The sequence below is a fragment of the Fusarium fujikuroi genome, chromosome FFUJ_chr03, assembly GCF_900079805.1.
Source record: "Fusarium fujikuroi IMI 58289 draft genome, chromosome FFUJ_chr03".
Classification (NCBI taxonomy): domain Eukaryota; kingdom Fungi; phylum Ascomycota; class Sordariomycetes; order Hypocreales; family Nectriaceae; genus Fusarium; species Fusarium fujikuroi.
The window spans coordinates 713,751-730,312 of record NC_036624.1 but is presented as its reverse complement, the minus strand read 5'-3'; the positions used below and the strand labels follow the sequence as shown (position 1 = coordinate 730,312).

General features: G+C 49.9%; 8 protein-coding genes; 4 read left to right on the top strand and 4 right to left on the bottom strand.

Annotated features, from left to right (window-relative positions):
- Positions 1-423: 423 nt before the first annotated feature.
- Positions 424-2,071, top strand: FFUJ_02374 (related to GPI transamidase component PIG-S; the record flags this gene model as incomplete). XM_023574096.1 has 2 exons in its annotated part: positions 424-630; positions 689-2,071. 2 exons carry the CDS (start codon positions 424-426, stop codon positions 2,069-2,071), a joined length of 1,590 nt encoding a protein of 529 aa, XP_023427515.1.
- Positions 2,072-2,413: 342 nt separating this feature from the next.
- FFUJ_02373 (uncharacterized protein) lies at positions 2,414-3,707 on the top strand (the record flags this gene model as incomplete). XM_023574094.1 has 2 exons in its annotated part: positions 2,414-2,658; positions 2,702-3,707. 2 exons carry the CDS (start codon positions 2,414-2,416, stop codon positions 3,705-3,707), a joined length of 1,251 nt encoding a protein of 416 aa, XP_023427514.1.
- Positions 3,708-3,978: 271 nt separating this feature from the next.
- Positions 3,979-5,647, bottom strand: FFUJ_02372 (related to sugar transport protein STP1; the record flags this gene model as incomplete). XM_023574093.1 has 4 exons in its annotated part: positions 3,979-4,182; positions 4,231-5,206; positions 5,260-5,451; positions 5,499-5,647. The coding sequence occupies 4 exons, from the start codon at positions 5,645-5,647 to the stop codon at positions 3,979-3,981; spliced, it is 1,521 nt and encodes a 506-aa protein (XP_023427513.1).
- Positions 5,648-5,870: 223 nt separating this feature from the next.
- Positions 5,871-6,315, top strand: FFUJ_02371 (uncharacterized protein; the record flags this gene model as incomplete). XM_023574092.1 has 3 exons in its annotated part: positions 5,871-6,090; positions 6,124-6,242; positions 6,268-6,315. The coding sequence occupies 3 exons, from the start codon at positions 5,871-5,873 to the stop codon at positions 6,313-6,315; spliced, it is 387 nt and encodes a 128-aa protein (XP_023427512.1).
- Positions 6,316-6,454: 139 nt separating this feature from the next.
- Positions 6,455-8,278, top strand: FFUJ_02370 (related to alpha-L-arabinofuranosidase 1; the record flags this gene model as incomplete). XM_023574091.1 has 7 exons in its annotated part: positions 6,455-6,561; positions 6,614-6,808; positions 6,861-6,973; positions 7,021-7,035; positions 7,083-7,171; positions 7,222-7,519; positions 7,572-8,278. 7 exons carry the CDS (start codon positions 6,455-6,457, stop codon positions 8,276-8,278), a joined length of 1,524 nt encoding a protein of 507 aa, XP_023428839.1.
- A 368-nt stretch (positions 8,279-8,646) lies between these two features.
- On the bottom strand, positions 8,647-10,248 carry FFUJ_02369 (related to BCS1 protein precursor; the record flags this gene model as incomplete). Its single annotated transcript, XM_023574090.1, has 1 exon — positions 8,647-10,248. The coding sequence occupies one exon, from the start codon at positions 10,246-10,248 to the stop codon at positions 8,647-8,649; it is 1,602 nt and encodes a 533-aa protein (XP_023427511.1).
- Positions 10,249-11,670: 1,422 nt separating this feature from the next.
- FFUJ_02368 (uncharacterized protein) lies at positions 11,671-13,472 on the bottom strand (the record flags this gene model as incomplete). XM_023574089.1 has 3 exons in its annotated part: positions 11,671-11,712; positions 11,767-12,375; positions 12,432-13,472. The coding sequence occupies 3 exons, from the start codon at positions 13,470-13,472 to the stop codon at positions 11,671-11,673; spliced, it is 1,692 nt and encodes a 563-aa protein (XP_023427510.1).
- A 1,000-nt stretch (positions 13,473-14,472) lies between these two features.
- Positions 14,473-15,906, bottom strand: FFUJ_02367 (uncharacterized protein; the record flags this gene model as incomplete). Its single annotated transcript, XM_023574088.1, has 1 exon — positions 14,473-15,906. The coding sequence occupies one exon, from the start codon at positions 15,904-15,906 to the stop codon at positions 14,473-14,475; it is 1,434 nt and encodes a 477-aa protein (XP_023427509.1).
- Between the last annotated feature and the right edge of the window lie 656 nt (positions 15,907-16,562).

Below are 16,562 nucleotides of genomic sequence, written 5' to 3'. Positions count from 1 at the left end.
TTTAAGCTAAACTTGGTTCGATTGGTAGGGTCACAAAGACAACGTTGAGGCTTGGAGCTTTGTACAGATTGAGTCTCGTGGTAAATATTTGACTCTAACGTTCAACTTAACAAGTCTAGCTGGCTTCTTGAGCATTCGATCACTCGTGAAAAACAAAATGAACTTTAGAAGAGTAATTAATACATGAAATGACTGATCAATTGAAGAGCAAGTCGCTGTCCAACTGCAAGCTTAAATGAGCTACCTTAGCTAGCTTAGATGGAGATCATCGGCATCGGGCCTCAGACTCCCCGACCTCACGTGACATCGTGATGTCGTGTAGCTAAGCTCCCCATCCCTCCACGCATCGATCCAAATCGACAGGGAGCTCTGATAAGAGCCTCTTCACCATCCCCGCCTCAACTCTTCAATCAAATCGGCATAATGGCGCCCGGCGACGTCAAAGACACTTCCGCGGCGCCGTCCGCTCCGCCCCCAGAGAAACAATCCGACATTTACAGGAGAACCCGTATTGTCATCTCCTTTTGGTTGATAGTGCTGTGTTTGGGCGTGCCGATATGGTGGAGGACTACTACGATATACCGGGCGAATCTTCCCCTCGATGGAATGATGCAGTGGGCTGAGGGAAAGGTGAGAAGAGACCTGATGGTAACATGATGTTGGTACATGGTGGCTAATGAAGGGGTAGGCTTGTCGTCCTGTGTTTCCTCTTCAGATCTCTGTGAAAGCGGATGCGCTGCAGGAGAATGAGGCGCAGAACCTTGTGCGATTGACGCAACATGCTCTTGACGACCATAACGACTTCTCTGGACATCATCTGCGTCTTCAACTTGCCCCTAAGGGGGGCGCTTCGCCTTCACCCGCCGCCGATGATGATTCCCACGTCGCCCTTACGATCGAACTTGCGCCTGGCGAGAGCAACTCTGCTACGTTAGATCCCGACTCGGCTATTCTCAACATCGCATACCCCTCCAATGCAATTCCATCCGCGTCGTCATCGTCTTCCGCACTTGCTACATACATCGCAAACGAGCTACAATCGACATTCTCCGAAGAACAGTCCATCATTTCATACCTCCTATCGACATCTTCAGCCCCCGATGCTAAACCTCAAGGCTTGACCCCCGAGGTCGTCGATAGATTGTCAAAGCGAACTACACGATCCCTACGATACTCGCCAACATACCATCTTACCTTCTCCCTATTCACAGCCGGCGCAGCACCGAGTACGTGGGATATTGAGAAGGCGATCGAGGAGTACATGAAGCCGATGCTTGATGTGCTGGGCCCAATTCATAACTTTACAATTGATACTCAGGTTCAGCTTTATGCGACGCCTGGTGCTCAATCGCAGGTGTTGAGTAAGGAGGACCTTGCATCTTTCATCAATGCTGCTGAATGGCCTCTGTCTCCTTCAATTGCAGGCGCTCCGACTGTCAACTTTGTTATCTACATTGGCGACCAGAAGATTGGCCTTGATTCGGGGACAGAGACGTCACAATCGTGGATGTTTCCTCAATGGGGCAGTGTATACCTTCTTTCACTCCCAGAGACAACGACACATGTATCCAGCGAGACACTGAAGCAGCCAATGCTCACATTTACTGGACATTTATTGTCACTCTTGGGTACGCCTCAATCAGGTTCTCTCCCATTGCGACTATCCACCCTCTCCCGCATCCGCTCAGCAGATCTTCTCCTCCGCGCCTCATCAACCCTCGGTTCTCTCGCTCGTCTATCCCTCGCCCTCCCCTCAATCTCAATCCCCCACAGTGTCGCCGATGGAGTCGCATCAACAATGGAGCATCTTCAACAAGCTTGTGCCAGTCTCGGCGCTCCTTCTGGACTCTTGCACGCTAGAATCGCAGAGGAAGAAGCAGAGCGAGCGTTTTTCGAGAAGAGCATGGTTGGACAGCTATACTTCCCTGACGAGCATAAGATTGCGGTGTATTTACCGTTGCTAGGACCGGTGGGTGTTCCATTGGTTATGGGACTTATTAATGAGCTTAGAGGGTGGATTAAGAGGAGGAGGCAGAGGGCAAGGGACGCGGGAGAGAAGAAGGTTCAATGAGATTAGATTTGATATAGAAGATACCTATGTATGAGCATTAATAGCATGTTTTCCCTTGCTGTCAGCCTTGTATAGGGCTAACGGCAAGCGGGAGAATAGTATGTTTCTTATTGTGTGTTTCACTGTCTGTCGTTGTGATCTTTGGATGTAAGCCACGTGGTTGGAGACGTGCTATTTTTACTTGTGATTATCCCGGATCTCGGCTCTTTTTCCCCGTCTGTGCGCCAGCTCTTGACGTAACGCGAGCTTATCTTAGACAATCCCATGTCATCCACAATCTTTCCCATTTCCTGCTTCTCCAATCCCAATTGAACCCTCTCACCATGTCATGACACGGCCAAAATGCTTCCAGAACCAACACTTACACTAACCCTCCCCAGCATCCACGATGGTATCACCCTCGACTGTCGAATCTACCATCCTCTCTCACTGTCCGCCAACCCGAAAGCTCCAACATGGCTGAAACATGCTGCTGTCGTGGCTCATCCTTATGCGCCCATGGGAGGATGCTATGATGACCCTGTCGTTGGAGAGGCAGCTGCGCAGTTACTACGGAAGGGGTTTCTGGTAGGGACTTTTAACTTTCGGTAGGTATTCTGCTGCTTTGAAGGGATGAAGCTGATTGTGTAGAGGTGCACATGGATCTGCGGGACGGACTTCATGGACTGCGAAACCCGAACGAGACGATTATGCCACCGTTGTCGCTTTTGTTCTACACTACGTTCACGACCTCGATCCCTTCCGACCGCATATCGACAATACCCTTCACAGCGAACCCTCAACTCCCACAAGGTTAGAAGCACCGATTAGTCTAGACGCAGCTGTCACTTCAGCACCTCGACCACGACCCGTCTTGCTCATGGGCGGTTACTCCTACGGCGGAATGGTCGTAACGCTGATACCACCCCTCGATGCAATTCTCCAACCGTTCATATCTCCCATCGCAGGCTCCGACGCCGCAGAAGTTCGACTTCGAGCTGCGCATCTTGCTGAGCAGCAGAACATTGTGCTTGCGAGTGCCCGTGCCGCAATGATGGAGGGGTCAGCGCGGGGGAGGAGTAAGCGCGGTGTAAGAATTGGGGGCGACGAGGGTGGAAGTCCACGACGAAGTCATTCCAGTGCTCGGAGGAGCTTTTCGCTGGATGATGAGAGGTTTAGAAAGGGTGTCCACGATTTCATCGCCAAGGCGAGAGCGGGAAGACATTCGCGAAACGTTTCGCAGAATCCACCTACAACTGTCGTACCGCCTGAGCCGGGAGAGCATCTCCCCCGCATCACGGATCTCACCATGCCACGACCTGCTTACCTCATGATCTCACCTCCCCAAGGCGTCGTGACACACCTGGCGACCATGTCACTTCTTCCGTCAGCATTGGTGAAGAACAAAGATCCGCAGGATGTAGCGGCGGAAGAAAAGCTGGTTAGGAATCCGTCACTTGTGATCTTTGGAGATGAAGATGGGTTTGCGCCTGTTGGAAAGTTTAGAAGTTGGAAGGCGAAGATGGAGGGGAAGATGGGATCGCAGTTTAAAGGGGCGGAGATTGAGACAGCGGGACACTTTTGGGCGGAGGAGGGAGTTTTGGATCAGTTGAGGGAGAGGGTTGGGGAGTTTGCTGATCAGTTACTTGCGGGATAGGAGATTTATGGGCGTTTTCTTGGGATGTTGGAGTAATGGGCCACTGGAATCCACGAACAGTTTGAATCGATAGTCGGTATATAGCAACGCACTGAGTGGGAAATGAGTAATGAATCAAGAGACAATATTTAAATGACATGAAGCTGTTCAGTAGCAGAACGGCCAACAAACAATTCACAGGCAAGCTGATATGGTAAGTTGATCCTTGGATTGTCTATTTAGCAACTTTATGATAGAGCCATATACAACGAGATCTTGGTCTCATAATTCTCTATTCCTGGTGCTCAAGCTCCTGCGTCTGCTCGGCCTTCTCAACGCGACGCTCGAGGTCCTGGCCAGCGGCAAACTTGGCCTCATCCATAAGAGGGACGAACAAAGGCGCCTCAGTGAAGAGATATCGCATCTCCTCAAGGGGTCGGTTAGCGGTCTCGGGGAGGATAGCCCAGAAGTAGATGGCATTGGTGAAGTTGCAGACCTAAATTATCAGTATATGTTACAGGTGAGACTGGGAAAGGGAGCTTACAATGAAGAGGATGTACCATCTCCAGCCAATGCCGTGCTTGTCATCAAGAGCGACAGAGGTGGTCTGACCAATCATGGTGTTGAAAGCGAAAGACATCATAGTAGCCAACGACACACCCTTGGCACGGGTCTTCATATCGAAGATCTCAGCGGGGATGATCCAAGACAATGGACCACATGTAGCGCTGAAGGAGAAGTTGTAGATCCATGTTACGACGATGAAGCCCCATCCAGCTGCACCACCACCAGTGTTCTCTGATCCAGGAGGGAAGCTAGCCAGAAGAACAGTTGCGATGATGAAGGTGATGCAGTTGAGGATGTTACCGCCGATCAAAGGCCAGCGACGCCCGGTTCTGTCAATGACGAGCATACAGATGAACTGAGCGACCAGGGCGATGACGGAGGAGATCATCTGGTATCGAAGGGTCTCATCACCCTTGATCCCGATCTTGGCGTAGATTTCAACAGAGTAGTACTGAATAGCACTAACACCAGTCATTTGCGCAGCGACTTGCACAGAGATAGCAAGCCAGAGACGTCGAAAGCACGACCTATCAGTGAAGAGCTCACTGTAGCTCTTGGCAGAAGCCTCATGCTCCATCGCAAGACGTTCCTGGATCTGATCAAACTCAGCCCTGACCCAGGTATCGTTGATATCACCATGCGCGTGAAGTTTAGCAAGTGTTTGAAGACCCTCGTCAGCACGGCCGTGGTCAATCAACCAACGAGGAGACTCGGGGAAGAAGAGGATCAGAGCGGCGAGAATCACGGCGGGGAGGTTCTGGATACCAAGGGGGATACGCCATTGGCCTGAGTTGTCGTCGCCGATGCCAGTGTAAGTTCCGTAGCCGATGGCTGTGGCGACGAGGGCGCCGATGCCGAGCATGAATTGTTGGAGGGCTGTTACACGGCCGCGGATGTCAGGATGGCAGAGCTCTCCTTGATACACAGGGACGATCATGACGAGAAATCCGACACTGAGAGTGTTAGTTTGTATCATATGGGGAGGTTGTGGAATAGGGAGACATACCCAAGACCAGCGAGACAGCGGCCCGCGTAGAGGTAGTTGATGTGATCAGCAGCAGTCTGAAGACTACCGCCCAGAATAAAGATCAAAGCACCGATCATGATTGTCCATTTTCTTCCGAGGCGATCACCAGCATAACCAGCGAACATGGCACCAAAGAAAGCACCGCCTGTGAAGACAGACACAACAGCACCACTGCACTTATTAGCTTGACTCAACATATAAGAAGGTGTTGAACTTACGTAGCATTGGGATCATCACCAAACTTGCTCTTAAAGTTCCCAGAGGCAATGACCTCGGCAATTACACCGAGATCATAACCGTAGAGAAGAGAGCCAAGAGAGGCAAACACAGAGACAAGGAACTGATACCACTTTGGTGGAAGAGCCATGATGTCGATGATGGGTGGATTTACTGAGCTGAGAGAGGATCTGGTGGTTTAGTGGGTGTATTTATACATGTTAGTCTAAGGTGTCATTGCAAGGGGCCGTTCCGAGTACCCGAGCGTCAAGAGGAACTTTAGAAAAAGGATCATCGAGGCCCAAAGCAAAGCAAGTTTGAGTTAGGTTCGACATGTTTTTTCCCATGGGGTGAGATAACTCTAGTTGGGAAATATGGGGTCTGGAGGTGGAATACAGCGGGTCATTGCGGGAGAAATTGCCCATGGGGATTCGATGAGGAGCGAAGCAAGCGAGGCAAGCCATGTTACCAGTGGAGTTTGCTACCTTTCACCTGTCAACACGGAGATTATAAGACCCTGCGATCCCTTCCGATTGGAGCGCACAAGCAGTGCGGCTCTGTACCGCTACGCGTACCGGTTGGTTTCTATGACTGGTGCGCAAAGTTGACCTGACTTACACGGGTTAGGCGAAGCACAAACTCTCCAGTGGAGAAGACTTCCGGACTTGGATCTCCCGGCCGAGAATAGAGTCCACGGGTCTCGTGCTGCGGAGGAGAACAAGCGCGCCAATGGGAAGGGGGGAGAGGTGGGTTAAGAAACGGTTTATACAGGGTTTAAACAAGCGCGGTGACATGTTGCGCCTGATGGTTATTGTCTAAGGTGAGGGGTTCGCCGTACTTGACCGTTAGTATGGAGATGGCGAGGATCAGGCATAAATAAATTGGTGACTTCTCTCTCTTCTCTGCTCTGTAAAAAAAAAACACTGTTGAGTTTGTTCTTGTAAAAAGTTCAGCAAAGATGGCTACGTTTACTCGCATTGCTGACGATGAGCGTCCCTCCATCTCGGTGGACCCCAGTGCCATCATCTCCAAGATCGAGGATAACATCTATGGCGGTTTCACAGAGTAAGTTCCAGCCTCACCCTCAGCTGATGAATCACACCCTGACGTGGTACAGGCACATGGGTCGCTGCATCTACGGCGGCATCTACGACCCCGGAAATCCCCTGTCGGATGAGAATGGTTTCCGAAAGGATGTCATTGAGGCCTTCAAGGAGCTCAACTGTCCTGTCGTGAGATATCCTGGTGGTAACTTTGTTGCTACGTATCATTGGCTTGATGGTGTTGGACCTAGGGAGAAGAGACCTGCTAGGTGAGTGCCGTCTTTACATGAGGAGGAATTGAGGGAGAGGCTGATCGGATAGACCTGAGCTTGCGTGGATTGGCACAGAGACCAATGAGTTTGGTACAGATGAGTTTCTCAAGTGGTGTGAGGTTGTAGGCACTGAGCCTTACTTTGCCCTCAACTTTGGAACTGGTGAGTCTCATATTCCCTTCAAAGAAACAGCTATTAACTGAGTTCAGGTACTCTCGACGAAGGTCAGTCTCACCATCACTCTCTCAACACCAAACACTGACTCTCTTAGCTCTCGCATGGGTTGAGTACTGCAACTCCGACAGACCAACATACTACGCCAACCTCCGCCGTCAAAATGGCCGTGAGAAGCCCTACAATGTACCCCATCCCTCTCCCCCCTTCTTCCGTCTCATCACTAACACCGTCAGGTCAAATACTGGGCCCTCGGAAACGAGATGTACGGACCCTGGCAGGTCGGCCAAATGACAAAGGAAGACTACGCCAAGAAAGCCTACCAATGGGCCAAAGCCATCAAACTCCTCGATCCCAACGTTGAGCTCATTCTCTGCGGTGAAACAGGCCACAGCTCCTGGGACGCGTATGTTATCAAGGAGTGTATCAAGTTTGACATTCACGGTCTGGGCGGAAGTACGACTGCTAGTCTTATTGATCAGCATAGCATTCACATTTACACTGCTAGTGAGGATCACTACAAGAACGCCACTGGTAAGTTCTCATCTTCATGGTCGAGATGACAGAAATACTGACAAAGGCTCAGCCCCTCGTTCTGCTGAGCGTGCTATCGAGATCACAGCCGGTCTCATCGACCTCGCTCGCATCGAGAACAAAGTGCCCCCCTCCGTCCGCCGCCAAAAGATTTGCTTCGACGAGTGGAACGTATGGGATCCCGTCCGCGCCCCCGGCGAAGAAGGCGCCGAAGAGAAATACAACCTCTCCGACGCCCTCGCCGTAGCAATCTGGCTCAACGTCTTCGTCCGCCAATCCAAGCATATGGGCATGGCCAACATCGCCCAGAGCGTAAACGTCATTTCTCCCCTTATGACCACAAAAGACGGACTCCTCAAGCAACCGACCTGGTGGTCTCTACTCCTCTACAGCAAGTACATGCGCGGTTCTACCATCGCTGTGAATGTTCGCGCTGGAGAGTATCAGGGCCCTACGCATCCGGAGTGGATCCGCGGTGCTATTGAGACGCCGTGGTTGGATGTCAGTGCTGCGCTTGATAAGGACGGTGTTGTGAACCTTGCTGTTGTGAATATCCATGAGGAGAAGGACTTTGAGACGGAGTTGAGGGGGTTGACGGGTGGTAAGGAGGTGGAGGTTCATACTGTTAGCGGAAAGGACGTCAAGGTTGTCAACACTGCGGAGAAGGAGGAGGTTGGTATCAAGGAGTCCAAGTGGAATGGCGAGGGCTTGTTTACGTTCCCCAAGCACTCGTTTACTCTGCTGCGCTGGAAGCTGTAGACTTGGATAGATTATAGAACAATAGATGCCAGTTTATGATCTTTTAGCTATGTAGGTGTGACCTTGCGCATGTTTTCATTACTACGTTTGATCTATCATTACGCACTAGTCAATGTTTACTTTAAGATTGCGAGCGCACCTTGAAATATGTCAAGGATGTACGAGTTCATCAAGAAGCGATCCGATCTCAAGGCCCAGGAGTTGCGTGTTCTTGATGCCATGGCGGGGACCAACAAACTTTCTCAATGGTTTCTTAATCTTGACTGCGTGCTAGGAGAGTATTAGGTTATATATACTCAATTCATCTTAATTTTATTGAACTTTATAGAGGTCATCTAAACTTAGGCCAGAAGCTTACATTGGGAGTCTTATTTCTCGTCTTCTTTGGCCTTCTCTGTACCATTCACAAGACTCTCCTTCTTCTCTCCCTCACTCTCAGCCTCAATAACATCATTCTTAGCCTTCTCCATTAGCCTTTGTTGCTCCTCAACCCACTTCCTGGCAGCATCAACAGCCCCAATCGGATCCTCGTGCATGAGTAAATACCCCTGGATGGCCGCCGGACTAAACACCAGCGAGGGAACTAGCTTTGTGAATTCCTCCGCCAACGCAGCTACGGACTTTGTTGTGTCCACAGACTTTTCCGAAGGTTCCGTGGCTTGTTCAATTGACCCAACCTCGTCGTGGGAGGTTCCGTACATCAGCCTAAACAGCTGGGTGATCGTTTCAGACGAAGCGAGACCGAATTCAACAGAGAAGTCGACTCTTCCAGGGCGCAACAGGGCAGGGTCGATATTTTCGGTGTGATTGGATGTCATCACCAAGACGCGACCCTCCTGTGCACCTACACCGTCAATAACGTTGAGTAAGCCTGATAAAGAGATGGGTTCACGCATGGGTTTCGGCGGCCCGTTATTCGTTTGGGTCTCCTGCTTCTTGCGCTTGTTGGTCAGACCCGCTGCATCGATATCCTCCAACAAAACAAGACAGGTCCGAGGCAAATCCCGGAAGAGCGTTGCGAGACTGTCCTCCGAGAGATTGGGCGAGCTGAGACTGATCATGTAGATGTTCAGACCCATCAGCCCAGCAGCAGCAAGCGTCAAACTGGTCTTTCCTGTACCAGGCGGGCCTGAGAAGAGGTAGCCTCGTCGGTAGGGAATACCCCTCGTGGCGTACCAATTCTTAGTACGAGGGTTCAAGTATCGCGAAAGATCCTTGATGAGGCTCTGCTTGATGGCCTCGTCGAGCGCAATAGTCGACATGGGCCGGGTTGGCTTGGACATACACTTTGTCCAAGAGAGTTCGTCGCCAAATGACTTGACAGCCCGATAAATGCTCGTGCGGCCTCGTTGTTTCTCGAGGTATTCGATGCGCGCATTGTAGATGATGCGCTTGAGCACATCTGCATTCCGACCGAGGCACGAAAGCTCAATCTTCTCCGGGCGTCGCGAGAACGGCGATGATTCCTGGCTTTCGACAGATCTTGTGAAGGAGATGAGACGATTCTCATGCATGAAGAAATGCGTGCCCACAGAGGGAGTCCAATGCAAAGGTCTCGCATTGTACAGTGAGATCTTGGACCTCAATTCATCAAGACTCGCAGTCGGGTCAACATCATCAACATCATCATCCGCATCGCTCTGATTACTCGGTGAGGGGATCAGCGAAAAGGGCTCATGGTCCAGGGTGCTCGACGCAAGAAGGCGATGGTTATTGCGCGAGAGCTTATGCCTGGCAACCCAGCTCATGACATAATTAAAAATCTCATCGTGCGCTTTGATCTCGACACTCGAGATGAACTGCGACTTTGCGGCGCCGCCAACAGCTTGGAAGAGATAGGGTGTGAGGTAGAGGAGGAATGCGACAGACGGGAGGCTTGTGCCGCCGGGGAAGAGGGATTCTACTAGGCTGCTGACTGAGCCTAGGGCGAGGATGGTCTTTGTGCTGGTGGATGTGGTGTTGGTGGCCATGATGGATGATGCTGGGGATGGGCTGAGGTCAAGAGAGGAAAAGAGGGTGATTATATATCTATTCTGGCTGCCTTTTCTTCGCCATTTACTCACTCACTCACTCGATGCTCGGCGCATTTTATTCACTGCCTCTTTTGACGTAGTCGTTGGCCAACAAGTCTCACCTGCATAAGGCGATGCATCACGGTGAATTGACCCCTGAAGTGACAAAAGAAACCGCCAACCTACCCTAAGGTTTGTCAAAGATCTTACATTTTGAGGACTATTCGATAGATTTCTTGAGAAAAGGGTAAATTTAGAAGATATCTTCTTCTTCTTCTTCTCCTTCTAGCTTACATTTACCTCACTGTTTACTTAGTTGATATATATAAGTCTCTGGATCATATAAACATTGTAAATCCTCTAGAATTGGATTTCTGTCACCCTTTGCCGTCCCATCCAAAGAGGCAGCCGTTAATGCAGCTGACCAACGGACCTGCATCAAAAGCCACTGTGCCCTACCACTACTGTCCCTGTAGAAAATAATAGTGGCCCACGGTTTGCCTCTTTTTACAGAACCATCAAAGCCATTCCGGTAACTTGCATCAGATCCTTGCTGATCGCAGCAGAAGGGGGCGTGTTTTGCTACGACAACCCCGCTCCAGAACATCACAAGCTGCCTGTAAGTGGAGTTTAGGCAGATGAAGGGTGCTGAAGAATTTGGTCAGCCTTATCATCGCAGTTGAAGAAGACTGGGAGGCGATGCGATTAATTGGTCTGCTTTTTGGAGATGGTGTTTTGTTGTCTTGGCGGAGTCATTAGGTTGATGCCTACCCTGGGGTCGCTGGCGAACCAGACCTTACGGGCTCTTCAACGACGGTGAGCTCTTCAGAGATGGAGTCATAAGTGGAAGATTGCTCGTGTAAAATCTGGAGCAATACGTAGTTGCCTAACCACAAAACTCAATGATGTTCTGTGACCCTCAAGCATCCAAACCTTTGAGCCACAGGACCGCCAAGAAACAACACCGATTGACCCGCAATGACTTGAGCTGTCTGAAACACGTTTCAACCTCTGACGTCGCTACGTCATCCCTTTCGCAACCGCCATGAAACATCGTCAACCTCATAAGACGCGAACCTTAAGGCGCTCATCATAATACCAACAATATTTACTCCACAGCCCATCACGCAGACGTTCAATAGCATAAGAAGAAAGAGAAATTAAGAATGGTATTTTCCAAAACACTGTGGTATCGGCTGGCTTTTCAGCCATGAGGTCTTGCAACGCTGACTCCATTCATAACAACACCCAGACACACTCGGACCATGATCATAACCATAACCATATAGAAGAGAAAATCTCAGGACATGAACACAATACGCGCTCCAGTGCGCCTATACACGCTTTCCATGATTGCCAGATCATCTGACTATTATACAATTATGTCGTCATGACGTGATCCAGCACGACATCAGGAGAGTTCTATAATCTCAGTTAGTTAAAGTGTTCATCCCTAGACGGATCAAGATAACTTACCTTGTTGACTTCACCAACCACATCAACACCACTATACCGCAGTTTGTACAACAAGCTATCCAGTCCCAAAGGACCCAACCTCAACAGCGAGGCTATAAAGCTGTAATACTGCACATTGCGACAAATTCCCCTCTCCTTATTCTGCAGCTGCTCAAACTCAGCATACTCCTTCTCAAGCTGCCCTCTAATCTCAATCTCCCTATCTGTCGCCTTTTTGAATTCCTCTTCAATTTCTTTCTGCACATTGCATATGGTGGTCTCGCAATGCTGCAGCCTTGAGTTGTTGTGCATCAGAGTCCGTCTATATTCATCTGACTCTGGGTGAACGTTTCGTCGTTCAAGGTTTCCTTTGAGAAATTCCAGGCCGTCGACAATCTCTGCCTTCCTTGCCTGGAAGATCTTGTAGTTTTCGCACAGGGCTTGGATTTTTCTATTGGGGCCTTGTGTAGCTGCCATGGCGGACTCTGTGGCTTGTACTTTGGTTTTTGAGGTTGTGAGGAGTGGCGTGAGCTTTTCTCCTTCTGATTTTTCTTGGAGTTCTAGGAGTTCTAGACTTTTGATGATATCCTCAGGAGTTGAGGGGATTGAAAAAGTTGATTGTGGTTGTGGCTATGATGACGAGTGAGTACGTGTTGACTATAAGTTTTCAACGAGGTTATACTTACCGAACTCGAGTTTGAATCTGTAGCGTTTTCAGCAACAGGTTCGTGGACAGGCACATCAGAGTCGATTTGCATCTCTGTCTCTACTGACTCTCTGACGTGAGCTTCAGCCCGTTCAACAGTTTCAGAAGGCTCCTCAGGTTGAGGTTGCACCGAAGGTTCAGACTCCATGCCTTCAGGCTGCGGCGATGGTTTCGATTTAGGGGACTTGCAGTCCTCTCCCTTATCGGCGCTGGAGCTCCTGTATTCAGGAAAATCTGATACTGTTTCCACAAACATAGAGTCATCTTCCATCGTCGCGTCCACTTGATCTTCGTGGGCGGTCGGACATGGTGACTCAGCACGTGTAGCCCCTGGAGAATCCGCCGTGACCGTCGTGACACTCGACGCCCTCGAAACAGGAGAGGACGCCGATGTGTAGTTGGACACAACCGATGAGGAAGACGGCGCCGGAGAAGCCCGTGACACAGCATGGGGCGTCTCCGGCGGCGTATCCTCAACCACGATCGGTGTCGCGGCGGTATTCTCGCAGGGCACAGACACTTGCTTTTGCTTCTTGTCTTTCTTTGTATCAAGCTCGTAATACCCGAGGGCATTACTCAGATCATCTCTGTTGAGCTTTGGATTGTTCTTATCCCGCTCCCTTGCGGAGCGAATCAGACCGACCTTGAGAGGATGGCATTTATCGCCGCAAAGGTTGAACCTGCCCTGATACCCCTTGATCAGATCCCGCAGGTCCCTCATCATGGCGATAGTCCACTTCTCGGGCTCAAAACCTTTAGTCCATTCCCATGGCCACTGTGTCGAGGTGATCTCGATTTCTCTTGCGAGGACGTAGCGAGGATCTGGAGGAGGGGTTTTCTTGTCAAGCTTCAATCTGATCCATTCATCTGATAGAACCTTTGGTTCCCCGGGTGCTCCGTCATCAGATGTACTTGTAGATGTCAGTCCTCTCTTGATGCGTGGCGCATATGAATCCTTACTACCGTAGGGTCTGCCGATACGGCGACGACGAGAAGAATCACTGGCCATTGCATTAGACATTGTGCAGCATGTGACGAAGATACCTATAGATGACTTACTCTAGAAGGCCATTTTCGATCGCGAGTTGATGGAGTATTTATACTCGCGCATTAGTACGGGTAATACCATCTTCCTATATAGCTCCACCATTGTCGAGACGCATCAAAAAGGAGGTCGTGATAGTGACTGCAACCCTCACAACGCTAGTGATCAGCTAACTATGACATCAATATAGCATTCTAGACTTGCTCTTCACCAATGACATTCTCTGATGACGCTGGAGTTTGAGACAGATGACCAGGTCCAAAGCCCAAACAGTGTAGAAAAACGCAGCAATGTTCGTCGCGAACGAATATTTTAATGCCTCTTAGTTAGCAAGTATATCAACCAATCAAAAAACCAGAAACCATTTAAAGTATTACCCAAAGAGGCAATACCTCACGTCGAATTTAGAGAATCCCGCACAGTGTGTCAAAATGGGGCGATAGAGTTTCGAACGAGGCGATCATACGGTGAGTTTAATGATCCGCTATATAGCGAGATTGGCAGGAATGTCTTGGTTGTTTTGATAAAATACACACTACTGTCTTACACTATGAATTCGCGGGCAGCTAGCACGTTGGTGTCCGTGTTTTATTTGCTTCCCGAGACATGCCCAGCCGTACAACGCGAGACTGGCTTGTATCTATTGGAGGAAGAAGTAGGCGATCATTTGGTGAGTGACACTAGCGGTCTGGGAAAAAGAAAAGAAAAAGTGACGAGAAAAGAGTCCTGAGCGAAGCACCCAAACTTTGGTGAGAATAGGGGGGGAGAAGAGAGAAGTAAATGACGTTATGGAGTATTTTGCGGGCGACTTTTGTTGGCGCGTGATGCTGAATGTTGAATACAGTGTCTATGGCACTGTGCAGACCAAATCTGGAGAGTGCCGCATTCTTAGAGACGCTGCGATAAGCGAAGACTCATTGCATATCATCAACCTTGAATGAAGATGCACAGGACTGTCAGCATAAACCGAGTTATGCTATACCTCAGCCTCATTCATGATACTCTCCGCCATCTCAACCAACTCAACACCATTTCCCTCCAGTCTCCCCAATAACTTGGCCATCCCGCCAGGCCCCAACCTCACCAACGTCTCGACAACACTGCAATGTCTAACCTCCTCCAGAACCTCCTTCACACGTCCTTCCAGCCTCTTCTCCTCATCTGCCAGGTTGACATCCTTCTGCTTAATCTGATCTAGCTCTTTGTAAACATCGGCCTCTGCCTGCGCAATTAATTTATCGCATTCTTCGAGGTCTGACGTGTACATCTGCAGTCTCTTTGCGAGCTCGTCTTCTTCCATCCTCATGACTTCGTGGTGGTTTTCCATAAAGTTTCGAGCTTTGAGGATCTTCTCCCGTTCTGTTTCGTAGGCCTTCACGTCGGAGGTCAATTTGTCAACTTTTTCGTTTATGTGATTTATTTGCGCTGCTTCACTTGCTTGGATTGAAGCTGCGATCTCGTCCAGTGAATTGGTTACCGCTTCGAGTTCTTTCTGCTTTTGGGCGTGCAATGATTGTAATGATTTGGTGATGTCTGCGATGGTCTGTTGGCGTGGCTCGGTGGACTCCGCCGTTCTTGCTCGCTTCGGGCTCAGCAAAGGTGAAGAGGGTGTTCGTGATCGCTTTGCAGGAGTAGCAATGTCAACATATTCTTCATCATCCTCGTCGCCAAAATGGTGATGATCTCTAAAGTCTTGCCATCCATCTTCGTCTTCTGGCACGACTGTGCTGATTGAGGTCTTCGTTCGCGTCACTGCTGTGTGAATAACATCACGCCTGGCATTATCGCTATCTGCGAAATAATCGCATGCATCCTCGACGTCGCAGTTTTTCAATTGCGGGCGCCGTCGATGGCGCTTCATTGCGCATTCGCGTAGATAATTCTTGACAAACCGAAAGTCGTTCTGATGCTCATCCGCTGGATAGACTCGATAGATAATATTAAAGAGCTTCCTCAAATTCTCCACAGCCGGGATGCTCCATGTCTTTGGTTTGAAGCCTGCGACCAGGTCCCACGGCCACTGGTGCGAAAGAAGGTATACCGATCGAGCGGCATTGCCGACTCGCTTGCCCATCGTGGCTTTCCGCAGTCGCCAGCCCAGCTTCAGTGCGATGCGTTTGTCGGTCATTATGTGAGGAGCAGTGCTGGAAGGCCGTCCAGGAGGCCGTCCACGAGGCTTGGAGCCAGTAAGCTTTCCGCGCAATACGGATGTCAATGACTTTGGCGGTCGTCCACGAGGCTTGGAGCCAGTAAGCCCGCGCGATACGGATGTCAATGACTTTGGCGGTCGTCCTCGACGCTTTGGCTGAGTGGAGGGAGGCATCGAGATTAACCCAATTTTTGTATCAGCGAGTTCATCATGGTCGATTGTCTGCGAGCGACGAAGACTCCGACGCGTCGCAAACGTCATTGCGCGCTCGCGATTGTGCCGATGAGACTTTTGGAGAAGAGTCAAGTTGATAGATGGAAGTCCCCCCATGAGGCTGGAGGGCTGCCTACCTACGGCCCCAACTGAGTCAGACAACGTCGTTCAGCATTCTGACCCCTATAAATTCAGCCACCAATTTTATTTCCCCAGCAACCTGATAATGTCGAATAGTGTCAATCAAGTTGAGACAGGTAAAAGGAAGAAAACCAGCAGATCATGCATGGTTTGAGGATCTACATCGGTTTGTGAATTCACTTTGCTATTAGATGAATGCTTTGAACCGTGTTAGGTGAAGTCTGGAGCTAAGGTAGCGTCGCTTGTCTTAGTGGAATCTATGGTGCTAACCTTGGAATGATCGTGGGAAACGACTAACACGGATGGAGTGAAGGGGACAAGCCTTCTACCGGGATCAGAATAGCATCTTATCTTATCATCCTTTAACATTCGAGAAACAGGCAAAAAACAACAATGTCATCTGTTGTAGAACAACCTGAAACATGCCATCTGCCTCTCTCCTCGCCCAGCGACCTTTTTCAAGACCCTTCCAAGCGCTCTTCTTCCATCTTGTACTTCCTCTCTCAATCTCCAAGCGGCAGTACATCTGCCAATCAGACATCCCAAGACCTCCCAAAATAGAC